This window comes from Monodelphis domestica, chromosome X (assembly GCF_027887165.1).
Source record: "Monodelphis domestica isolate mMonDom1 chromosome X, mMonDom1.pri, whole genome shotgun sequence".
Lineage (NCBI taxonomy): Eukaryota > Metazoa > Chordata > Mammalia > Didelphimorphia > Didelphidae > Monodelphis > Monodelphis domestica.
The window spans coordinates 35,223,703-35,248,035 of record NC_077235.1 but is presented as its reverse complement, the minus strand read 5'-3'; the positions used below and the strand labels follow the sequence as shown (position 1 = coordinate 35,248,035).

Genomic DNA, 24,333 nt, shown 5'->3' with positions numbered 1-24,333 from the left:
ACTGGACTCTGCTGAACCAACAGAGGGCCTGAAGCCCCAATCTGTCTAGATTTCTAAAATGACTCATCTTGACAGAAATCTATTGAAAGAGTTCGGTTTTGCTATATATATATCCCTTCGTATACCCTCCCTGGTTTGGATTGGGTTGGGTTGGTTTTAAAAAGAAAAAGAACAACGATAGTACACGAAATCCTTCAGTACGGGCCCCTTTTCATTTTTGCCTTAGAGCCCCAGTGTCTTACACACAGCAGGCACTTAATGAATGTCTATTGATTTGAACTGGATGCCTGCCCCTCCTCTTCCCCGTCCCATTCCATGTTTTGTAGCTATTAAGAGATTGCCCTCCCTCCTCCCCCTAGAAACTAGGCCTGCACCATAAGCTAGAGGGTCACATTGCAAGAGTAGCTCGTGGTAATATTGCCTGTGGTCTGGAATAATCTTGCTAACTGCAAGTCCATTTTTGTCATTTGGTTTCTGCAGAACCTCTTAGGAATCACAAATCATCTGGAGAAGCTCTATCTGGGGTCATTATAATGACTCGCCGATAAATGTACAAGTTCTGCCGGAGGCTGTCCCGAGGCTGGCTGTTATGTGTCTGGGACGTTGTCACTACATCACACACTTCCTCGATTTCAGGATTGCCCTCTAAGCCTGTCTAATGGGATTCTCTGTTGCTGACCCTGGCTTACTCTGACCTACTTCCTTCTTCTGTCCCAGCAAGCTGTCAGCAGCTATCAGAGCACCAGGAGCCGAAATCACCGGGCACTGAGGGGGAAAAGCAAGGATGTCGCTGGTGAATGTAATTAGCTTTGTTTAACTGGCTTGTTTGCTTTGTAAATCCCTAAATTTGACAAAAAATGATGTGAAGATAAAGTCAGTCATTAAAATCGTATGATTCAGAATCTTATGAAAAGTTAAGAGCTTTAAAAGCACACTAAAACATGTTTGAAAAACTGGAATAACTTATCAGTGGCAACTTAGACTTGCAATAAGACAAATCAGAAATGCTTATTCTGGAGACAAGACTTCATTTGTCACCAAATGGGCATCCCTAGGTTGTTTGTTCCTTTTAATTCATTGAAAAGTTCTGTCTTTGTATTTGACCTAAGTAATCACACACACACACACACACACACACACACACACACACACACAGGTTTAAGGAAGAGAGTTTCAATGTCCTCCATAGCTATTGAGGGTATTTCAAAGTTCTCCCAACTTCTCCCCTCTGTTCCATCACCATCTGTCACCTTCATAGCTTTTTTATCATCCTGATCCTTCATATCACCAATCAAGAACTTGCCTTCCAGTCGCCTAAAACTAATACCTCAAACTCCTCTCTCCTTTTCTTACTTCCTCAAGACTCTGTCCCACTCTGTCATTCCAGTCTTCAACCATTTGTTACCATGTGGATGTTGCTTCATTTCTGGCATTTCAAAACTCCTTTGGGTCTTCTCGCATTTTCTAACTCAACTCTCCCTTTCAGGCATATCTCACTCCTTCCCTTGATTTTTAAGCTTCTTGTTCTAGATTCACTCTAGAACCTTCTCTTTAAACTGCTTTAACTTCCTATTCCCCTTTCCCTTCCCTTCTAGGAACCCCTCCAAATCAAGCTGTCATTAGTGCCATCTTGGTTGAGGCAAAAGGTCATTTTAAAAGCCAAATGCTCCTCAGTCTTTCAATGCACTGGTCCTGGCGTCTTTCTCCATGGACCTTGGTTTTCATAGCATATCTTAGCCTTGTCTCCTAGACTTTTCTGCCTTCCTATTCATATTCAGGGTCACTGCCTCAGTAAACCATTACCTATCAAGTGGATAAGAAGAGAGAGAATGGCAGGGCCGTTCCCGGCTGATTTTTTTGTCATACCTCAGTTGCACAGCTCAGTGAGGGTGCTCAGAAAGATTTGGTTGACTAGCAGTAAGCTCCGACAACAGGACATGTTGACAGCACAAATGCCTTCTGGACAGCCGAGCTCTGGAACTCAGCTTGCCTTTTTTCTGAGTCTTGAGTGTGAGCCCATAATCATTTGTGAGCTGGACTATATTTTAATGGCTAGCTGAGTCCCAGACACAGAAGCTGGACTCCTATAACTTCCCGTGCCCAAGTGAAAGCCAGCCAAGATAGAATCGGATAACCTGATTGGTTTCTTAAATGAATCTGAAATGAATTTCAGAAACCTCCAGAGATTTCTCTACCATCATAACATTAGAGTTTGGATAGACCCAAGTTAGCCAGTCAGGGAGATTTTACAGCCCCTTAACTGAACTGAGGCATATAATGAGCAGATCTCCTTTTTTATTACCCTCACCTTACAGCTCTGAGGTACTTAACATACACAAATGGAAAGTGATAGAGGCAGAAAGAAAAAGAACTCCAGAGAAGAGACCTAGGCAGGATGCATGAATGACAATGATTGACTCAGTGGATGAATTCATGCCAGATTTTGCCCCAGGAGCTTTCTACTGGCATGCCGGTATTCCTAATTGTCTGGGTACACGACGAAAGGAAAACCGTGTCTAAAACTTCAGAGAGTCTGTTGAGTGAGTCATAGGATTGTAGAGTGTCGGATCCCCAAAGAGACCTTGGAGATCACATAGTCTAACTCCCTCGTTTTATAGATCCGGAAAACAAGGCCCAGCGTAGGGAGCGTAGGGAAAGGACTCGTTCTGATTCCCCCAAGGTAGTGCCCGTTAGATTCCCGATTCCAAGCTGGGTCTTCTGATGATCTTCTAGCGCTCCTCCGAGATACCACAGTATCTCTGTGAAGCCCACAGCAGCGATATTGTTTTTTCCTAGCTCAAGCAGGTTTAATCTTCAACCCCAGAAATATGTTTGTGTTTGATTGAAAATCTGGAGTTAAATATTTATCTTTCAAGAAATCGGAGCCAACAGTGCTTTTGAAGGTGTGGAAGGGAGTTCTGATGCCGATTAGGCCATTTTTTTCCTGCTTACCTGACAGCGTAGAAGAGGCCAGCCCAACTAGACAAAGTAGAATCCAGGAGCGATGATACAGTGCAGTTCATGCACACTTGAGAACATCTCAAGTTCACTTTGTTAACTGAAGCTTAGCTCAGCACAAGCAAACAGGAGCAGTGACCTGACACAGAACAGGCCTAAAGCAAGACTTGGGCCACTTTTCTTAAACTGGCTCCCTCCTCCTCCTCCTCCTCCTTCTTCTCCTCCTCCTCCTCCTCCTCCTCCTCCTTCTTCTCCTCCTCCTCCTCCTCCTCCTCCTCCTCCTCCTTTATTGAAATATCAGGAGCCCCAGTGAGGCGTGCCTAATGACACATGCATTTACAATGAGGCCCCAGCCTGTGTTCCTCAGGACGCAGGGATAGGAGACTGACTGGATTTAGGAAAGATGTCTGTCTTATTAGCATTTGGGGTTTATGGGCTGAGTATTTTTGAGCTGTGGGGTCAAGTGATTTAGTCTGACACTAATGGCGAGGGCTTATTAAGCCTTCTGTTTTTCTGTCTTCTTCCAGTATAGGCCAGAAATGCATAGCTGGTTGCTTGCTAAATAGGTTAACAATATGGTGAAAGCAAGCCATGAAAATCCGCATTCACAGCGCTGAATGCGGAACTTGGCCTCCTCCACCAAACGGGGTTGTCTAATAAAAATATTAGTGTTAGCCGTCCCTTCCACAGCTCCTTTTGGAGCCCAAAGCTTCATGTCTGCATTGCATTTTGATGATGTTGCCCCAACCTAGAGTCGAGGAGCTCTTTATGAAAATGACATTTCTCGTTTAATGCCTGTTTGTACACTTTCATTGAATGAGTTCTCAAAGGAAATTTTCTGGATCCACTTCAGAAATGTGTAGCTATATTTGCCTGTTCTTTTCTCTTTCTAAAGCAGGGCCAGTTCTAGCCAATTGGGAATGAAGAGGCAAACGGATACAAATGAAATTGTATCCTGCAAAACCGTTGGTAGCAACCACACTGACTTGATCTCATTTATGGAATAACATTGCAAATATTTGCATTTCTAAGACCTGAGAGAATTTGTTCAGGCACAAAAGCAAGTTGCTAGAAAGGTGGAAAGGCTAGAAGACTACTGGTCTTGGAGTCAGGAAGACCTAAGTTCAAATCTCACCTCTGATACTAGTAGCTATGTGACCGAGGGTAAGTCACGAATCTCTGTGAGCCTCAGTTTCCTCGCCTGTGAAATGGGGATGACAAGAGCCCCAGTTCACAGAGTTGTCCTGAGGATCGAATGAGATAATGTCTGTCAAGTGCTTTGTAAACCTTGAATGTGAGTTATTACTGTTATTAAGTTGCATTGTCATGCTGTTTGTGTTATTATAAAGCCATCGAGACTTGTCAAATGGTCTTTAAAAGACAAAATAAACCCAGGATCACCTTTTCAGGGGTTTTTAACAAAGGCCATGTTTTACCTTTGCCGTTCTGGCTTCCCCCTGTTCATATTGCTCCCCAAAGTCAGTGCTTCTGTCTGTTTTTAAAACCACACTTAAAAAAAACCCAACTACTTCATTGGGTAACTTTTCCTACTGATACAATCTTGTTTTGTTGGAAAGGTAGTGCGTAGGGCTAGTAGATAAATATGGTGCAAACCTCAAAGTGATCCTTATTCAGGTCACCCCGTAAGAAGAGCTCTTCCTGGCCAAGGAGGTAGAAGACCCAAGCTGGTTTCTATTCTGCCATTGATTACTTGCCTGACGCAGAAATTACTAAACAACCCTGGGCCCCAGTTTCTCCTTCTACATGTATGACATGGGAAGCATGTTACAGTGGAAAGAATATAGTAGATTTGAAGTCCAAGGTCCTGAGTTCAAATCCTATGTTTACCACTTCCTATGCAGGTGATCTTGGGTAAGGCATTTTCCTCTGAGCCTCAGTTTCCTTATCTTTAAAACAAGAGAGTTGAACTAGATGGCTTCTGGGGTCTCTTTCCAACTTGACGGCTTTGGTTATGTATGAAATGTCCTGCTCTTCTTTTCAGAGTTATTATGAGAATTAATGATGATAATGGCGGGGGGGAGGAGGGATAGTATGTGAAAGCACTCAAATGATTAAGATTTAAAGCTTATATTTATTTAAGTTGGTACTTAAGAATCTAAGTGGTTTATCTGTTCAGTTGGTCTTTGGTGGCCTCCCTAACCTTTAGCTTGATAACGAGAGAGGAAATCAAAGATGGTCACAGGGTCATACATGGAGATGGACTAGACCTTAGGGCCCCAGTTGAATGCCATCTCTTTACAGATGAGGAACCCAAGGCCCAAAGAGGGGAAGGGACTTGCCCAAGAGTTACACCGCTAGTAAGCATCAGAGTCCAGATTTGAACTTGGATCTTCTGCCTCCAAATCCTTTGATCTTTCCACATTTGCATTTTAGAAGCAGTCTGTAGTTTTCTAGCAGTCAGTACCTGGAAGTCACCTTTTCTAATTAGTTTAGGCCATAATCCCATTTGGGATTATTCAACAATGGGTAGATATCCATTCTAGGAAACTTTTAAATGGTCAGAGACCTGGAATGTCAGAACTAGAAAGAGTTATCTGTTCTATAGATGAGGACACAGAGAGAGGAAGGCACTTGCCCAAGGTCACACAGCTAGTGAGTAGCAGAACTTAAGAGCAGACTGCCAGTCCAATGTTCTGTGCTCTTTGCACTGGAGCTCTCCTCTCTCTTGTCGTTCTGAATGCTGGTGATGGTTGCTAACCTTTTATTTTTTATCATTTAACAAAGTTTGGGACTCTACTGTCATGTCTGGGGCTAGAAAGCTGGTTGTACCTGTCTCAAAGGATGATGGTTTGCTGAAGTTATTAACAAAACCAATTGCTTTCCCTTCCTGGAAAGCGACTATAGGAAGTCTGGGGTCAGCAAGCATGAATCACATTTGAATCCCTCTTTTTGTATGTTTTTTGAAGCAATATATTACATGTCCAAGGAAGGGCTAGGAAGTGAAAGAGGGAGAAACTTTGGGTTTACTTCCATTTCCCCTAGGTGAATGCAAATGGAAATTGGCCAATTTAGGATATAGAGAATTAGGGAGACCAGTTGAACAGGAATATTGATGGCAGTAAATATTTCTAACTTAACTTAGCCACCCCTTTTCTCCAGGGTGCTCCAAGTGCTTTTATATCCTTGGCAGCCCCCAAAATGTGTGTTTACTGACCTGTGGTGAGTAGTCTAAGACCCCTGGAGCACAGCCAGACCAATCCTAACCAACCTTCATTTTCTTGGTCTCTCAGTTCAGGTTTATAACACTCCTTTTTTCAAACTGAAAAAAAATCTCAAAGCTTAGGACTTGACTTGAGACTTTTATTTTGGTCCATTAGACGATATATAATCAATTTCAATGCTGTCATTCTACTACTTGATTACTTGGAAACTCAGGAACTCTCATTTTTTTACCTTTTCAAATTGCGTGAGATCCTTTTATGACAGAGGACAAATTGCATGGTGCTATAGAAAGCTGGTGAACAGTAAAAAAAAATTTTAATGGCCCAATGCCGCAGCAGTGTAGACAGCCTGAATCCAGTTTTGTCATAAGGGCCTATGTGGCAAGGTTGGTATTTTCTCCACTGCTGTCATCTCCTTTTTGGCCTGCTGTCCTCTTTTGGCCTCCCAAAGTGGCAGAGAACATCATTCACTTCTCAGAAAGGGCAGCCATAGGCAGCTGTCCATTGCCCACTTAAGGTTGAGTGAGTTTTCAGGAAGTGGCCAACTTGAAAAACACTTTGCTTTTGCTTGTAATGTTGATTTCTACAAGTATTGGTTCCTTGAATCAGGATTCTCTGTCTTAAGGACAAGCCGCTTCAAACTGCCCAACACTTGCCTTGGCTTGGAAACTCTGGAAATTTTGATTTATAGCCAAGGGGAAGAGGACACAGGTGTGTAGGGTTTTAAGCCTACAACGCAATGCATGAAGACCACTCACCCCAAAACAGGAATCTGGGGGAAAAGTTCAAATGGAATAACAGTTGGTGCGGCACAAAAGAGGACAAACCGAGGCTTGGGGCAGCTCTATAGAAAGACTTTGTGAGTTGTTTATTGATTACACAGGTCACTGGTGAAAGGTCAACAGCTTCACGGTGTCAGCAGTTAAAGAGAGGGAAAAAAGGCCTGGAGAGGTCACATTGCAAAGCAAGGCTGTCATACTGAGGTAAGGGACTGTTCAACCTTTTATTCTCTCCAAAGGTTGAAAGCCCTTCCTATTTCTTTCTGTAAATGGAGTGTCGTTCTGGCCCTGGGTTAGATTAAGTGACCACTGCTGCCACACTGATGCTTTTACAATTGACTTTGTAAATCTACATAAGATGTTTGGGGAAGTTGACATATTTATTGGGCCAATACTATAATTAGATGCCTTGTATCTCTTGCAAATGGTTGCAAATCATCTCTCTTTGATGCACAGAAATATTGAACAATGGGTTATGAATTCCCAAGCACTGAAATACTCCCTGACAATAGAATTGGCTGGTTTCTTTGCCTTTTTAGTAAAACTCCATTTTTGGAGCTATACAGTTTCTCATTCCGGAGAATCTGCAAACCTGAGACATATCAGGTTTTATTGTAAATGCCCAGTGTTCCTTGTGCTATTCAGGATGGGAATCGTGTGTCTAGACTTAGAGAAGCTTAGACTGTCAAAGCTAAAAAAGAGCCATTAGAGAATGTCTAGTCCAGTCCCCTTCTTTACACTTGAAGAAGAAATGGAGGTCCAGAGAATCATTTGTCCAAGGTCACACATGGATCATTCCAAATACCGTGCTCTGTGTGGTCTTTCTTTTTAACTTTTCCAGCATCGCTTATGAGAACAGAGCTCTTCTTATCCCCAGAACCCTAGTGCTAGTAGGTGCTTTGTGAGTCTTTGGCTAGTTGAATCAGATCGCTGTAGAAGTGCCTACAGATCTGTTCCATTTTGCAGTTATTTGTTGACATCCTTAGAGTGCTACATGCTTATTTCACAGATGTTCTCATTTCTCAAGCTTTTCTTGGATTCTTCTTTGAGACCTGTCTTTTTTAGAGCCTCCTCACATTCTTTTAGAGCTCCTTAGTAATGGCAAATATTTATCCTCTTTGGAGATAACTAAAAGTCACTAGGAGCCAAATTTGGTGAATGAGGTAGATGACTGATTGAGAAGATAATGGGCTCTGATCAAAAACTGTTCTACTTGAAAGTTCACCAAGTCAGAACATTGTCATGAATAAGCCAAATCTTGGAACTTTCTACCTTGTTTTTTTAATCTTTGCAGGCATTCTCTCAGATGTTTCCAGATTCCTGGATCATCAACTTGTTATGTCTGCTGCTTTTACCTAGATCATTGTAAATCTTTGTTGTAAATGCAGGTCTTTTAGAAATGTATATTCTTCAGTGTACCCTCTAGTCTGTTTTGGAAAATATCCTTCATCAGCTGTGTTTTCAAGCAGCCAGTAGTGCTCCTTGCAAGACCCTTGCAGATAATCAGGGATTATTGGCCTACATCAAACTAGCTTTTCCTGAAGGTTTCTCGCTCACATTTCCCCTCCCTCTAAAATTAGTTATCAGTAGACTTGATGTGAAGATGAAGTGTCTGCTTTCCTCTAGGGTTGCTAATTCCCTCGGTCCTTTCATGACTTACGTACATTGATTTATTTTCTTCTGTGTAGAAAAAGGTTGTACAGCTAGGTGGGAAGAGCTAGGAAAATATACTTATGTCCTTATGAGCTGGTTAATGAAAGCTCTCTGCTTGACTGTATGGTTGCCACCATTTATATCAATGACTTGGATAAAGATCCATCACACTTGTGGCCCACTAAAAGGTGGAAGAAAGCGTAGCTAGCAGGCCAGATTGAAGAGTCAAAACCCCAAAAGATACCAACAGACTGGAACACTGGGTTGAATCTACTCTAATTTTGTTATTGCAAATTCTCCCTCCACTAACGTAGACCATCAGCCCTCTCTGGCTAAGTAGATGGTCTTTAGGAGCTGGTTTTGCTCTGTAGCTAACTCCAGCCTTAACTCAGCTCATCCCCATGCAACACGGACACTTCATGATCAGACCTGTTCTTGAAGGATTTCCTGTCTGTTGTAGGACCTGCCAGAGCTTGAATTTCACTGGCATAGGCTTTGAAGCTCCAAGGTCCCCTAGTCGAAGCCATTGCATCCTGGTTGGCTTAGTCCTCACACTGAATCAACTGTATAAAGAAAAGATGGAGAGTAAGCAGCTCACGTGAGAAAAGACTGGGGAAGAGAGCCTTTACTACGTCAAGGATCACATGTTACTTGGTGGCCAAAAATCAAATCAAAACAAAATTTAAAAACTGCCACATTCTGAGACTTTACAAAAAGAAAGGTAGTGTTCAAAACAAGGGAGCTGATAGTCCTGCTGTCTGTCCTTCACTCTAGTCTGAAGCTCTGAGAGGACCACATCTTAGCAAGGAGTTTGGGGAGCTGGAGCTCGTCCCAAGATGGTGACCAAAGCGACCATGCCCTATGAGGACTTTAAAAATGAATGTCTAGAACTTAGAGAAGGCAGTGGCTGTCATGTGAAAGTAGGACTAGAATTATCCAGAGGGTGGAAGTAGTAGTAGTGGTTGGAGTGGTGGGAAGTCACTGAGGACCAGGCTTCCACTTAATATAAGACAGAACTTTCTAATGACTAAAGCCTTCCAACAATGAAAGGGACCATTTTTCAGTATAGTGAAGAAATACTCAAAGAGTTTAAGCAGGGGCTAGACCAGAGGCATAAAAATATATAAAGTATCATAGATCCCCCCACAACATTCCAAGGTGAAGCTAGAAAATAATGACAATTAATTGGGGAAAATTTAACAAAATAAATAAAAATATAATAGAACATAGATAATGTTAATATATGGTTTGGGGTGTTGTCAATATGCCGCTGTGGGGATCCGCAGGGATCCTTATGCATATTTTCTGTTTGACTTTGATACAACTGGACTAGATAATCACCAATTAGAGAGATGTCCATAGGACTTCTTACATGTAGGAGGTGTTAGCATAGATAAATTTTAAGGTTCATTACAACTCTAGTATTCTATCATTTTCTTTTTTAAATGAAGGGAAGGCCGCCTATGACATTGGTACAACCCTTAATGCCAGTGCCGAGGTCTTCCCTCCATGTTTGTCACTTCTTTTCTCTTGTTCTCTTTCTTCCCCTGTCTTCTCTCATTTTTTTCCTCCCTCCCTACTCTCCTATCAGGTTGAATCATGGGAAATAGCAGTAGGACCACTGTGTGCAAAAAGATAAGCCTATTAATCCATCTGGACATGAAGGATCTTATACATACCCTAAGTCTAGCAAGAAGTGGTCTAGGGGTACAGAGTCCCAGCAGCCAGAGAGTTAGCCCTAGAAAGCAGAAGACATTGATCCTAGGACAGGTTATTTCTGGGGGGGGAGGTGAAGTCTTTGGAGGCTAATGTAGCTTGTGAAAAAAGTTCGAATTGGTCAATTATTTTAGCTGAATAGGTTCCATAGCCTGAGGTCTGTATCCCAGAAACTCAATCCCCAAAGAATTTTCTAGCAAGAAAGTATTTGTGCTTTATGAATGTGTGTCTTAATAAAAATATCATCCAGTCCCAATCCCCTATTTCAGTCCAAACCAAAACAATCAGTATTTATTAAGGATGTACTATTTCCAAGGGACCATGCTACACACTAGGGATACAGAGACCAAATGAAAAAGACTTTCCCATCAAAGAGCTTACGTTCCCCTGGGGGATGCAATGTGTGAACAGATAAGTACATACGTCATAATTTCAGGATGAGGAGGGAGGAAGTACTAACAAGTAGGGGGACAAGAAAACACTTCCTATTGAAGGCTTAGGAACTGAGCCTTGAATGAACCTAAAGATCAGGGGATGTGGGGATGAGGAGGGAGTCTAAAGGAATGGAGGCAGGAGTTAAAATATAGTTTGAGAAAAACCAAGTTGGCCTATTTGGCTGGAAGGCAGAGCGAAGAGAGTCATTTGTGAGAAACCTGGAGAAGGAGCTTAGAGGTAATGTATGAAGGACCTTCAATGCCAATCTTTAGAAGTTTGTATTTTATTATGGTGGAACCAGGGCCCAAAAAGATCCTGGTCCATTTTGTACACTGGTCATGGGATGGATTGGAAAGGATTGGACCTCTAGAAGCTGAGAGTCTAATTAGAAGGCTCTTAGAGCCTTGAAGAAGGGGACAAATACAAGAGAGGCTATGGAGATAGAACTGAGAAGGCTTGGCAACAGATTGGATATGAGAGGTATATCGGTGGGTGAGAAGGAAAGAAAAGGCAAAGATCCGGGATGTTTTGAACCTAGAGAACTGGAAAGGTGGTGGTACCCTCAAGAGAAGAAGGGAAGTTTGGCGAAAGAATCAGGTTTAGAGGTGGCAAAGGGGAGGTAATGAGTTTCATTTTGGTTGTGCTGATTTTGAATTGCCAGTGGGCTATCCAGTCGGAAATGCCCAACAGGTGGTATACAGGTCTAGCGCTCAGGAGAAAGGTAAGGACTCATAGGTGAGGCGTACAGATTTTGGAATTCTCTTCAGAGAGATGATCATTGACAATATGGAAGCTGATGAGATCACCAAGAGAATGCGTAAGGAGAAAAGAGAAGAGGAACCGGGACAGAGTTCTTGATCTGTGGCTTTTTTTAATCTGTTCCTTCCACTGGCATAGCTCCCATCCTCTCCACGAGTTAGTAAAAGGTCTTTATAAACTGACATGGCTAAAAAAAATTAATTCCTTGGTGGCCATCCTTCTGCTACTCTGTTTCATGTCAACTTATATAAAGTGTTTGTGATCCCCTTCATCAACTATATTTCTTCTCTCAAGTGTGTGCTTATCTGTGGCTGCTTAGTACATGGGCCTAACAAAGTGAGGGTAATAGAGTGTTTCCAGGATGAGCAGTAGTCAGAAAATATCAGAAGTTAAAGAGATCATAGAGGCCATCTAGCTCAGCCCCCTCATTTTAGAGAAGGGGAAATTGAGGCCCAGAAAGAAAAGACTTAGTTAAGGTCACCCAGTAATTTAATGATATGTAGCAGATCAGGGAGCTGAACCTAGATTTCCTGACTCCCAATCCTGTTCTCTTTCCATTACTCCATGTGCCTTTACCCGTTTCATTCTGTTCTGTAGCCAGAGATTACACCCCTCACCCTGACCAGACAATTCAGAACTGTGTCTCCCTAGGCATCAGAGTTTCAGTCAAAGCAGTCCAGCACAACATTACTACTTTCCTCGGTAGTGTTGTCTTGATGTTTGAAGGATATACATTTCGCCTCCTTCGGGGTCCTTGTTCTAGTGTTTGCTTTCACAGTCTCGAAAAGGAAAAAAAACCTTTTAAGAGTCTAGAACAAAATGAGAGTTTTGACAGTGGATGATCATTTGGAAAAAAATTGGAAAGCTAAATGGAAATGGATACATTCACTTTCATTCTACCATGTTCAGAAGTCATCTTAGAGCCCAGAAAGGCCTGGAAATATTCCAACAGTGAGCTTTGGTGTATAAGAGGGAGGCTTTGCTGGATGTTTCTGATCTCAAACTTGAATGCAAATCAGGTGGTTGGAGTTTTGGAGAAACAGGCAGTGGTTACCGTGTTAGTAAATGTCAACGGGCATTTGCCATAATCTGTGGTCATTTATTGAGGCAGAGTATTAGAAAATGGAAGGGACTTTAGCAACCCTCTGGTCTAATTCTTCCATGTTACAGGTAAGAAAATTAAGCCTCAGAGAGAGGAGAAGGCTGTGTTTTCCAGTAGAAAGAGAACTAGATCGGATGCCAAAGGACCTGGCTTCAAATCCCAGGCCTGATACTTTTTACCTGTGTGACCTTGGACAAGTATCTTCCACTCTCTGGGCCTCAAGTCTGTCCTAGTTTTAAATCTTGTGATCCCACGACTTGTTCAAGGTGGCAGAGATAATAACAAAACTGGCCCTAAACTCCTGGCCTCTTGCCTCCCCTTTCAGGGCTATTTACACCACCCCAAGCCTATGACTTAGATCAGAAAGGAAGGAAGCTTTTTTTCCTAATAGAGAGTGGCTGTCAGAATTACAAGAAGTGTATGTTGGGTAGCTGGTTTTCTCAGTATGACTGAGAACAGAGATTCTGAGGGCAGGGTACAAAAAAGAAATTCCCATTCAATGAATGTCTTTGGTCCTGGAGTCCTTTTAAAGGCTAATTTGACAGATTTCCATTTGCCTCCTTTAGAAATAGTCTGTGGCCCAGATTCCGAAACCAGCTTAGGGATCTTTACCACACTTCAAAGGTCCACGACGGTTATAAAAACAAGAGAAGCTAAAAGCTTTTGACAACATGGTCTCTCTCGCACTGACTTTTGAGACCCAAATCTCGAGAATCAGTTAGCCAGAGTTGCAGCAGACATTATGGCTGTTAGCCTCCTCTATTATGCCTACAGAGGAGTGGCTTGCTTAATCTCTGAAATTAATAGAGCAAAGAGGAAGCCGCTCTTAAAGAGCAGTGGGTCTATTTCCTTCCTGTTCATAGAACTGGGAGCCCAGGGCTCCGAGGTGATGTCATTTCACATAACTGGAGGGCTTTTACTAATAAAATTCCAGGCCCAGTACTTTTTCGGTAAATGACCTTTATTTTAGTGGCACGGGGGCCACAGCGTGTGTGTTATGGGTGCGGAGGGACAGTCCTGAAATCATGCTTAGTTTTTCTGGTCACCAACTAAGGCTACGACACTACAGAAAACCCACTTAGTGTCCCTGTTCTCTAAGCACTGCTTTGAAACCTTCTCTCTTTCCCTTCCAACCCTCCTCTCCCCACTCTCCCTATCCCGCACTCAGAATTCCCTGTGAACTATATTCCTAGGAGAAATAGGAACAGGGCAGTATAAACTCCTCAAAGACTAGGACTCATTTATTTTTACCTTTGGGTCACCAACATATAATATAGTGCCTTGTACCCAGTAGGTGTTTAATAAATGCTTGAAATGAAAATGGGACTACGATCCTCTGCAGCATTCTTTTCAAGGTGACGGAATCATTGTGGGTTTTTTTGGGGGGGAGCAATAGGTTTTTGAAAAGACCAGAACGTCTCCATCTAGATTACTACTGTCTTCTTATTAAGGGTGATCACACTCTCTTCAGAGCTAGCTTATGAACCATATAAGGAAACCGGTTTCATTGTTTTCTATCTCTTGGCTATGTGGATGGATCCACGAGCTCACCGATGTTACGTGTTCCCTCCAACGATACAGATTCTTGCTCTTTCATCCTTTGTGAATCTTGTCTTTCCTCTCATAAATTTCTCATAAACAGTCTATCCAGTATGCTGAGGACCTCTCTAGTTCTTACCATACACACTGTATAAACGGAGATTTGAGCCTTTGGACTTCATTCCCCAGAAAAAAATGGCTAAATCTCCATTTATACAAGACGAAGCATGCAGGTAGGCTGTCTTATTGATTTACTTACCCCTTACTCTCCTTACCCGTTGGCCTACCTTCTTTTTCAGTCCTACGTCTCTCTGATGACATACTCTATGCTGCTTTCTCTTCTGCAGTTCTTGGTTGAGGATGCCTACACACACCCATCAGGATCTCCTTGTTGCCTTTTGGGTGGCAGTATTTTTAATGGTATACAATGAGTCGTTTCATGGCAACTCATGAAATATAACTTTATGCCTTATAGTTTAAAAGGTACTTCTCAACTGGATCATTCCACTTAGCCAACAGATGGGATTCCAAGTGACTTTTGGCTGCTTCCAAAAAGATCAAATCTTAGGAGTAAGGATGGCCAGGCTTAAAAGTCCGTTCACAAAGAGACGTCCATTCCAAAATGGTTTATGTCATGGCAACCTCTTTGAAATTGAGGTGGAAGCTCACTAGGAATGGCTTTGAAGGGAACTATACCTACTTGGGTGTAGATAACCTTTTCTGTCTGTCAGCATCCCAGCACAGTGCAGTGTGCTGCTGCTACTGCTGCTACCGCTACCTTTGGTGTAGGGCCAAAACCATGGAGGACGTGCCAGTTGGGCTTTCCTCAGTGTGGTCAAATTTTTAGTTTGTTTTTAACTTAGGAAAAAGACCTGGTGCTAAGGGTAGATTTTACCACACAAGCAGAATAACGGCGATTCCCTCACTCCTACCTATTGACTAAGGGACTGAGACTGACAGCTAAAAGGAAGACTAGGCCATCAACTTGCCAAGAAACCTACAATCTTCACAAGTTATTACAGGGCCAAATACGAGAGGCACAGAGAAGGAAGCTTGGGAGGAGTCGCAGTCTCATTTCCATTATGTTATCTTCACTGTACTTTTGATTTTTTGTTTTGCTTTCTGTTCCTCCTTCACTTGGTAATTTCCATGGATGACATACACCCCCAAACTTCCTCCCCCACCATCATGTACATCATGAGATCATGTGCATCTTGAAACAGCATATATCCCTTGCTCCAAAGTTATCCACTTAGACTTAGAACCGCTTAATTCAAGTCAGCAAATATTTGTCAGGTGCTTACTATGTACTGGATACTGAGGATCCAAAAGCAAAAAAAAAAATAGTCCATGTTTTAAGGCCCTTACCTTTGATTGGCAGTCAACCTTTAATTTAAGGAATACTGCCGACCCTACTCTTAATTTCTTTTGTTCTTAAAAATCACCATAAATCCGAGTCTAAAGATGCTTAAGATTATAGAAGGCAAAATATACATCAGAGTAGCCCTGGGTGTTGCATACAGGGGGCCGGTGGTGTGGATCTGAGTCTGGTAGCCTTGTGACCTTTAGCAACTCTGTGCTTAGCCCAGGTTCCATCTGCTAGATGGTAAGCTCAATGAGGGCACAGAAAGAGTCCCAGCTAAACTCTCTCTCTTAGCACTAGGCTTTGCTTCATTTCAATTAAATGCAAAGAGATTGCAAGTGGAAGTTCTTTGAGAACTAGAAAGTGTTGTCCAGAGATGCCATATGCAAAAGGCATTGATCGGTGTATATAATAGAGATGATGCAAATGATTTGTTTTCATTCATTTGTCTGCATGACTTCAGAAATGGAGAGTTTCCATCTTGGCATTTGGGCATGTGTCCATGGTCGGTGAAGCATCTCAATTCTGTGCTTCTGCTTCAATGTAGGGCTAGTTACTTTGATACTCCCTTGCAATTTTAACCCAAAGTAATATATTTTCCTAATTTTTATTTGATTTCTATATCTGAATCTCTCCCCAGTAATTTATTTCTCAATTTGCTAGATAGCCCTTAAGTTATTCACATGCAAAATGGGGGAATTCCTGAGCCTATTCTTGATGACATCACAACCAGTTCCTCAGACCAAACAACTGCAAAATGGAGGAATTCTCTTCATTATTCTCGTGGCTAGGAGTCTCATTTATTCAGTGATCATAGTAGAATGGAAGGTCTTTGAGGGCAGGCAGTCTTTTGTTTTATATCTCCAGCACTGACACATTTTAGATACTTAAAAGATTCTTCTTTCTGTTTCAGTCAGGTATCCATTGTGCATATCATTGCCAGGTTCTGCTTACTTTGCCTTCCATGAGTTCTTGTACATTTTCCTATTTTTTCCAAATTCTCAGTTCTCATATTTTAGGATGATACAATATTCCTACTTATGCCACCATCTATTAACCATTGCCTGATCATTGGGCACCCACTTTATTTCCAGTTTTTTGCTACCATAAGTAAGTAAGTAAGTACTGCTGTGAATATTTTGGCAAATATAGGGCATTTATTTCTGTCTTTGAATTCTTTGGGCTACATGCCTAGCAGTAGGATCTCTGGGTCAAAGAGTATGGACATTTTAGTTGCATTTTTTTAAAAAATCCCATTTGTTTTCCAGAATGCTGGAAGCAATCACAACTCCACAGACAGTGTGTTTATTTTCCTATCTTTCCACAGTCCCTTGAATATTGACTATTTGTACTTTCTGTCATCTTTTGCCATATTTGTTTTGATTTACATTTTTCCTATTATTAGTGACTTGAAGATCACATCTTTATCTATTGTTTGTTCATAGTTTGCATTTCTTTTGAGAACTATCTGTTCATAGTTTTTGACCACTTGTCTCTTAGGAAATTCTTCTTGATCTTATACATTTTTGTTAATTCTCTTTATATTTTGAATATTAGATTTTTGTCAAAGTATTTTTCATATCTTATTCTAGCTGCATTGATTTTGTTCATGCTAAATCTTTTCAATTTCATGCTAAAAATGTGCTCCCCTGTAGCTTGTTTGAGGATTATCCCCCTAACCATAGAAGTAAAAAAAATCTCCATCCATTTTCCCCAAATTTATTTTTTATGATGTGATCTTTTACATTTAAACTAAGTTATACATTTGCTACTTATCATACACTATGTGGTCTAAGGTGATGGTATAAACCTTTCTTTCTTTATCAACTACTTTCTAGTCTCCGCCCCCCAGTTTTTGTTAAATAAAGTGTCCTCTAAGTAGTTAATGTTCTTGGGTTTGTTACATCAGCATGGCCCAACCTTGGGTAATGAATATCCTTGCAATTATTTGTCTGCCTTTTATTTCTTTAAAGAGCATTTCATAATTGTACTTATACAAACCATGGTTGTGTCTTGATAAGTAGATTGTCAGTTATTTTATCTATTTGTAGTTATTTTTAAGGTCTTTTCGCTATCATTCCCCCTGATTTTGTTCTTATTTCACTGAAGTGCTGATGATGCTGTGGACTGATTCATTTTCTGCTACTTTATTAAAGCTATTAGCTTAGTTTCTTAGTCAATTATCTTGGGTTTTCCAACTATATCATCACATTGCCCAAAATTAGTAATAATCGTATCTCCTCTTTGTTGATGTTTATGACCTTTGTGTCCCTGAGTTCTTGAAGGTTATCAAAATGAAGCACAAGAAGTTCTAGAAGGCCCCATGAAACTGGAACGATTTTGATTATTGGCTCAGTGAAGGGCTGTGGACTTGTTGCCTGAGGACTAGACTACCTAAATTCAGAAAGGTTCATTTTTCATTCTATGGTTAACTACCAGGTGATTTTTTCTTTTTGGCCACAAAATCTAATGAAGACCATTTTCTCCCATTTACTAATGGAAGAGTCTAGAATCTGCATCAGTGGAGGAGCGTCCACAGATGAAATGCTGAAATCATACATCTTACAAAGTCTATGTGTCATCTCCCCAAGTAGACTCTAAGCTTTCAAAGAACAGATCATATTTTATTCTTTTGTGTATCCCACAATGCCTAGCACCTGGCTTCATCTTGCCCCTCCCATGATGACCATTTGGTAAATCTTGCTTGGATAACCAAATGGTTCTAGTCAGAAGCAGAAGGTGTTGCCTCTGATGGAAGCATCAGAGTAAAGGAACACAATCCACTTTGGGTCCAACGTTCACTTGTGCATGATGTTAGAAAGGCTTCCTGTGTGCTAGGCAGCTTGATTGCAGAGTCTATCTCCTAGAAGAAGAAGATGGCGCAGTGCATTTCGGGTACTTTCTGCATTGGCTCCTGCGTAATCTTCTCTTGGAGGCTTGGCGCTCTTGTTGGCTTTCAGTGTTCCTGTAGCTCGGATTTGACTTCTGTGCTCATTCTCGCTTGAACTTTTACCTGTCCTTGTCTCCTTTCCTTGTACTTCTTGGAAGTCTCCTTGTAGCCAGATATCTTTTCCTGGTCTGTACTGACCGTGGAACACAGGACTGGGAGCTCTTCGGAAATTGTCCAAGCAGTCCTGTAGAACTGAGAGGCTTTTCATGCATGGTTATTAAGATGATGACCAGATGGTTTTAAAACACACTGGTTCATCCGCCTAGAGAGCCTAGTTACTTGGGCGACTTTCTCTGTGTCTGTGTTTGTGTTTGCCAAGGTGATCTTTATCCCTAGGGCAAGTCTCATGGATCCCACTTCACTGGGAGCCTCCGAAGGACTTAGGGACAGGAAACTGTACCTGAGAGCTGGGTGATGACAATTCTGTGTCACAAGTTCAGCAATGGCCGTGTGTATTCGACAGCACTTTTTCTTCTCTCTTCTCTTCTCTCTTCTCAGGCATACCTGAGTCAGAGCTCATGAGACTGCTCTTGGCCGTAGAGGCCATCTAAGGATCAGGCAGAAAGTGGATATAGTTCAAGCTTTGGGGGACGAGAGATTCACCCCAAAGGCCCAGTGATCTAGGGTGTTTGTGACCTGGGACTGGTAATTAGTCTGGAGGTATGTGGAAGAAATATGTGTCCTTGGAGCTCTGGGATGAATGCAAAAGAAGCCACCTTACCTTCAGAGAAAGCCTTAATATAGTAGATGGTCAAACTACTGTGAGGAGTACTGTATTTATGATGCAATTATGAACTTTCTGGGTCAAGTGCCTGCAGATCGTGTGCGTGCTTCTATTTTGGGTGCTCTCCTGCAATGCACACAGCTGTTCTCAGGCTTTTCCACGACAGTAGGATCCTGTTAGGATTAGAAAAATCTAACTGGGACACAATGGCCAAGAAGAAGCCAAATCTTAGGACCTCCATTTTTGGTGATGATATTTCCCTGTCACCTGAGATCTAGACATCGCCTCCCCCTGCCAACCTTAACTTTCTTAACAAGTTAGCAGCAATTAACACAGGGTCATCGAATTAAAACTAGAAGGAATCTCAGAGGTCATTTGACCCAATTTCCTCATTTTACAGATGAGGAAACTGAGGCTCAGAGAGGGGAAGTGGCCTGCCTCAAGTCACATAGGGAGCAGAGGCAGGATTTGAACCCAGTCCTCCAACTGTAAAGATAGTAGTTCTTTGGACCATATCATGCTACTGATCTGTGGATTCCAAAGGTGGGCTTCTCAGCATTGAACCGCCCAGTGAGTGGAAGGCATCTCACTTCCAAGAAATTCTCAGGGAGGGATCAAAATGTTAAAGTCAAATGAAAAATCAAAGAAAAGGTATCACTGATAACAGCAGCCAGGAGCTTTCCCTAAGGACAGGGCAGCATGGTGTAGGTCAAGACAACGAATGCTGGACTTGAAATGTGATGGGGCTCGGTGACCCTGGACTACTTCCTTCCCTTTGCTAGGCCTCATTTTGCCTCCTTAGCATGAGAAGGGTGGACTAGATAGCTCTTCAGGGTCTTTCTCCCTCTTTTAAAAAAAAATCCTGACCATCCATCTTAGAATCGATACTGTATATCGGTTCCAAGACTGAAGAGTTAGTTGTAAGAGGTCGGTGTGTTGGGGGCTAGGTGACTTGCCCAGGGTCACACAGCTGGGAGGTGTCTGAGGCCACATTTGAACCCAGGACCTCCTGTCTCTAGGCCTGGCTCTCAATCGACTGAGCTACCTAGAATCCTGTGATTAGTGGGCCCATCCCAATAATTTTATACACTTCCCTGAGCCGTGGCTGATTGGTTATATATCCTGAGTCCTCTCATGCTTAAGATTCTTAGCTGGAATCATCATGAGTGCATCTCAGTTCCACAGATGGATTTTTTGGCTCCGCACTGCCTGGAGTGCTGCATTTCTAGAACCAGAAGAGAGAGTTGTCTCCACAAGTTTGTTCTTTGCGATTCCCTTTCAGCAGCCTTGCTGGGGAGACGTATCTTCTTTTACTTCAAGGGGCTATTAAAGTGATGGACCCATAGTAGTTCCCCGAGCGCAGGCTACAAATGTGGCTGGACCATTTGGTCATAACCCATGCACATGCTGGGGAGCTCATCCCCTCACCCAGCCCAACCTTCTTCTTAGCTTTTCTTCTCCCCAGCTCCCAGCAGGTGTCTGGGTCATGATGTCCTGATTCTGTTCTCAGGCAGTTCTGTAAACTCTGGACGGTAACTCAGTACAGTACAGACAGACCACGCTCCGTACCATGACCCTGGAGGAGTGCCTCAGGTAAAGAGCATCTGCTAGCCGAGGGTCAGATTTAGTTTACGGCCACCCAGCTCTTTACCGTTTAGGACAGCCTGGGACAGGGAAGTTGCTTCTCACCCAATGCCAGAAATAGAGAGGATGGAAGGATCGTTCATGGTGTTTGTAGAAAGGGCCCTGGATTTTGGAGTTGGGATACCTGGGTTCCTTTCCTTGTTCCGTGACCTTAGAGAAATCCCTTTCGCACTCCAGGCTTTAGTTTCTACCCCCTCCAAGGAGGGGAGAGTGCTCGATTCTCTTCCTCCAGCATTCCTCTGGCTGGGTGGCTGCTGGGATGTGTGTGGGATGGAGTAGACGGGACTCAGGCTTTAAATGTGGGTTAGGCCTCCAAGGAAACTTCCTCCTCTGGGAGTCTCTGATTCCCTCCCCTTCCCACCATACTATGCAAATGATTTCACAGCAGTACATACAGAGGGGCCCACTGCAGTAAAGAATTCCCATGTCTGTCATCAGTCACTAACCCCTCAGACAACACGTGGAGCTCCTCCTGTCGTCCGTACGGCACCCAGCTGGCCCATGTTAAAGAATGGCGAGGGCACGCATTTCTAATAATATTCCATGGTTAGCCAAGCTCCTTCCTCCCGGTGACCCCGGAAGGCAAGGGGCCCCATGCAAGGATCACTGGTCCTATTTCATAGAGGGAGAAACAGTGGCTTTTGAGAGAGGGGAAGCAACTTGGCCCGCATCGCCCAACCGAGAGATGAATTCAGGTCTCTCCCAACTCCAGTGATTTATTCATCATGCCCCACAGTTTCTTGGCTTCTGTCCCTGAGTTAGAGCTGGAGAGTAGTAAGCAGTGGGGTGGGGGGAGGGGGACAGCAGGCCTTGGGAGGACCGAAGCAAGAGCTGAAAACGGTGTCCTGCCTCGCTGCGTGCTACCACGCAACTTTCTTGTCACAAAAGAAATCCCCCTAGGCTCTGGAGGCCATTACAATATGTGCATTTATATGAAGTCTTCTTGCAAAGTCTCCATTTTTTACAACTCCCCACATTGGGGCAGCCCTGGGTGGCTGCCTCTCTTGCCCACACCTGGATCTGTCTCTCATTGGGAGTAGAGTTACCCCCAGTTTCAAGGAGTAGAGGGTCAATTGGGGGAATTTTGGGCACAGATGGTCGAATGACTGGCCCAAGGACTCTCAGCAGGGTTCCTGGGAAGGCAAACTAAGGATGCTGTGTAAACTTCTGAATCTCAGGCCAAGATAGCTTTCATTTGAGCCAGCTGCCTCTCAGACTGTACAAGTGAAAGCTACAGGGGCAAGGCAGAAGTTTAAAAAAAAACACAACTAATTTAGAAAGTTATTTCCTTTTGTTTTCAAGGGAAAGCAGAATTTACATGGTTTCATTTTTAAGTAGCAGCAACAGTAAGTACTCTTGCCTTGCCTTGCCTTTTAAAAAATGTTAAACCACTTTCATCCCCAGCCACTGATGGGGGTAGCCATGCTAGAACTCTCTTGAGTGGGCCTACCCCCTCGCCCTCTCCCCCAACCAAAGAAAATCTTCCTGGGAGGAGGGATAACTTGGGTGAGATATTTATCAGGAGGGTCACAAATTCTTTCCAGTAGAGATACAGCCATGTGTACACACCTGACTCAGAAGAAAATGGATCCGATCCATTGGATCAAGTAGGACAGACTGAGTCCTTAGACCGGTTTTCAGTCTGAGCTTGGCCACTGAGTTGCGTGGATCAGTCTCTGTGTCCCCCGGTGTCTCTATGTTCAAACTTGGGGATTTGGTGATTTATCTGGTTAGCAGAAATGTAGTATCAAGCGGGAGTTAAGAGTCTGAAGATCTAGACTTGGTTCAACTTTACCTTGGGCAAGTCTCTTCTCTCTGGCTAGCCTCAGTTCCTTATTTATAAAGTGAAGGGGTTTGACTAGCACGATAGTGCGGTATGGCCCAGAGTACACTGGTTTGGGAGTCAGAGGACCAGAGGGCCAATTTTAGCTCTGCTACTTGTAACTTTTCTTGGCCTCCGTTGCCTCATCTAGAAAACAAGGAGGTTGAACTAGATAATCTCCAAGGTCCCTTCTAGCTCTGAATTTAGGGTTCTCTGCTCATTGAAGGCCCTGAAATTCTGTGATTTAAAGAGATGCTGTGGCCCATAGGTGAGCTGTGTTTCACACTGCTTCCAGGATGGTGGCCACGATGATATGGTTTTTGCACTGTGCCTCAGGACCCTGGCATTCCTCTCTCTCTCTCTTGTAATCCCATAGGTGGGCTCTTGGGCTGGCTTTTTCACATGGAGAATCCTCCCAAGTGAGAGGTCAAAGTCATCCTCTCCTACAGAGGTGAGCTCAGTTCTCTGAGATGTGGCAGACAGTTCAGCTTCAAAATTGAGGTCTTCCCACCTACTTAGCTCAAAAGGCTATTTACTGTGGCCTTGGGTTGCTTAAGAAAACAACAGAGATTGCAGGCCCCCTCCCTTTTTAGCATCCCTTGGGACACTTGTAAGAAGAGTTGGAAGCACTTTTGCCACTGGGTTCTCCCATCAAGTAAGCATGTAAAGTGTGTTCTGCAGTCAGAATAATGACCCTGGACCATCCTGCAGAAGCTACCTAGAAAACAACTGAATCCCATCTCAGATGAAACCTCTTTGCACAACAAAGTAGAGCATTGGTATTTGTCCTAGTATAAGCCCCTCAAAGCTAAGTCCCTTTAAAAACCATAGACTCTCAGCCAGAGGAGAACAACTGAGCTGTCCTGTCCTTTGCAGGAATCCCTTCCACAGCAGAAGGCTTCTTGAACACTTCTAGTGACAGGGACCTCACTCCCTCATGAGTCATCCTATATCTCTTGATTTCTAGAAAATCTTTCCTTTTATGGAGTTCAGATCTGCCCCCCTAGACCTTTGGGTTTAGTTCTACCCTCTCTCAAAATGTCTACTGTCTTTCCACATTCTGGCCCTGTAGAAAACTCAAAAGAGTTATCATGAGTCGCCTCCAGGCTTCTCCCTTCTAGATTAAACATGCCAATTCTTTTAACTAGTCCCCATTGGACCTGGTCTCCAGAAACTTCACTATCTTGGTCACTTTCTTCTGGACAAGATCCCATTGGCTAATGTTCTTCCCAGAATCTGGCCCCAAGAAGCTAACGCACAACAGGCAAGATGTGGGCTACCCTGTTACTTCCCTAATTGGGGACGTGCTACTTCTGTTAACTCAACCTAAACCTGCATTCGCTTTCTTGCGTACCGCATCACACTGACTCATACTGAGCTTGAGTCCACTAAAACCCTGAAGTCTCATTCATATGAACTGCCAGCTCCCCATCCCTCCCCCAGCCTGATGTGAGCAGACAACACCACATGTATCCCCTTTGACATTTCATCTTCTTAGATCTAGTCGGCCATTCTAGCCTTCTGAGATCTTTGGGGTTCCTTGTTCTGGCAGCCAGCAGATTACTAGGGACCATGTGTCATAGTGGTTAGAAAGCCTGCCTCAAAGCCTCTGACACCAATTCTGGGCAAATCACTGAGTCTCTCAGGGCCCTAGGCCAATGGTGTCAAACTGAGAAGAGAAACGAGGCCATTGATTGACTTAGAAAA

At 43.1% G+C, this 24,333-nt stretch overlaps 1 protein-coding gene across 4 annotated transcripts in view; it reads left to right on the top strand.

Annotated features, from left to right (window-relative positions):
• Window positions 1-24,333, top strand: part of MAMLD1 (mastermind like domain containing 1) — a 133,663-nt gene that overhangs the window by 30,179 nt on the left and 79,151 nt on the right. The window contains exon 1 of one of the 4 annotated variants that reach the window (XM_056808912.1): window positions 482-793. The exons of 2 other annotated variants lie outside the window; for them this stretch is intronic. In XM_056808912.1, the coding sequence (XP_056664890.1) occupies window positions 785-793 (9 nt within the window). In that variant the 5' untranslated portion in view covers window positions 482-784. Of the gene's footprint in view, window positions 1-481; window positions 800-24,333 lie in introns of those variants that run through there. One more of the 4 variants, XM_056808911.1, reaches the window with a different exon arrangement.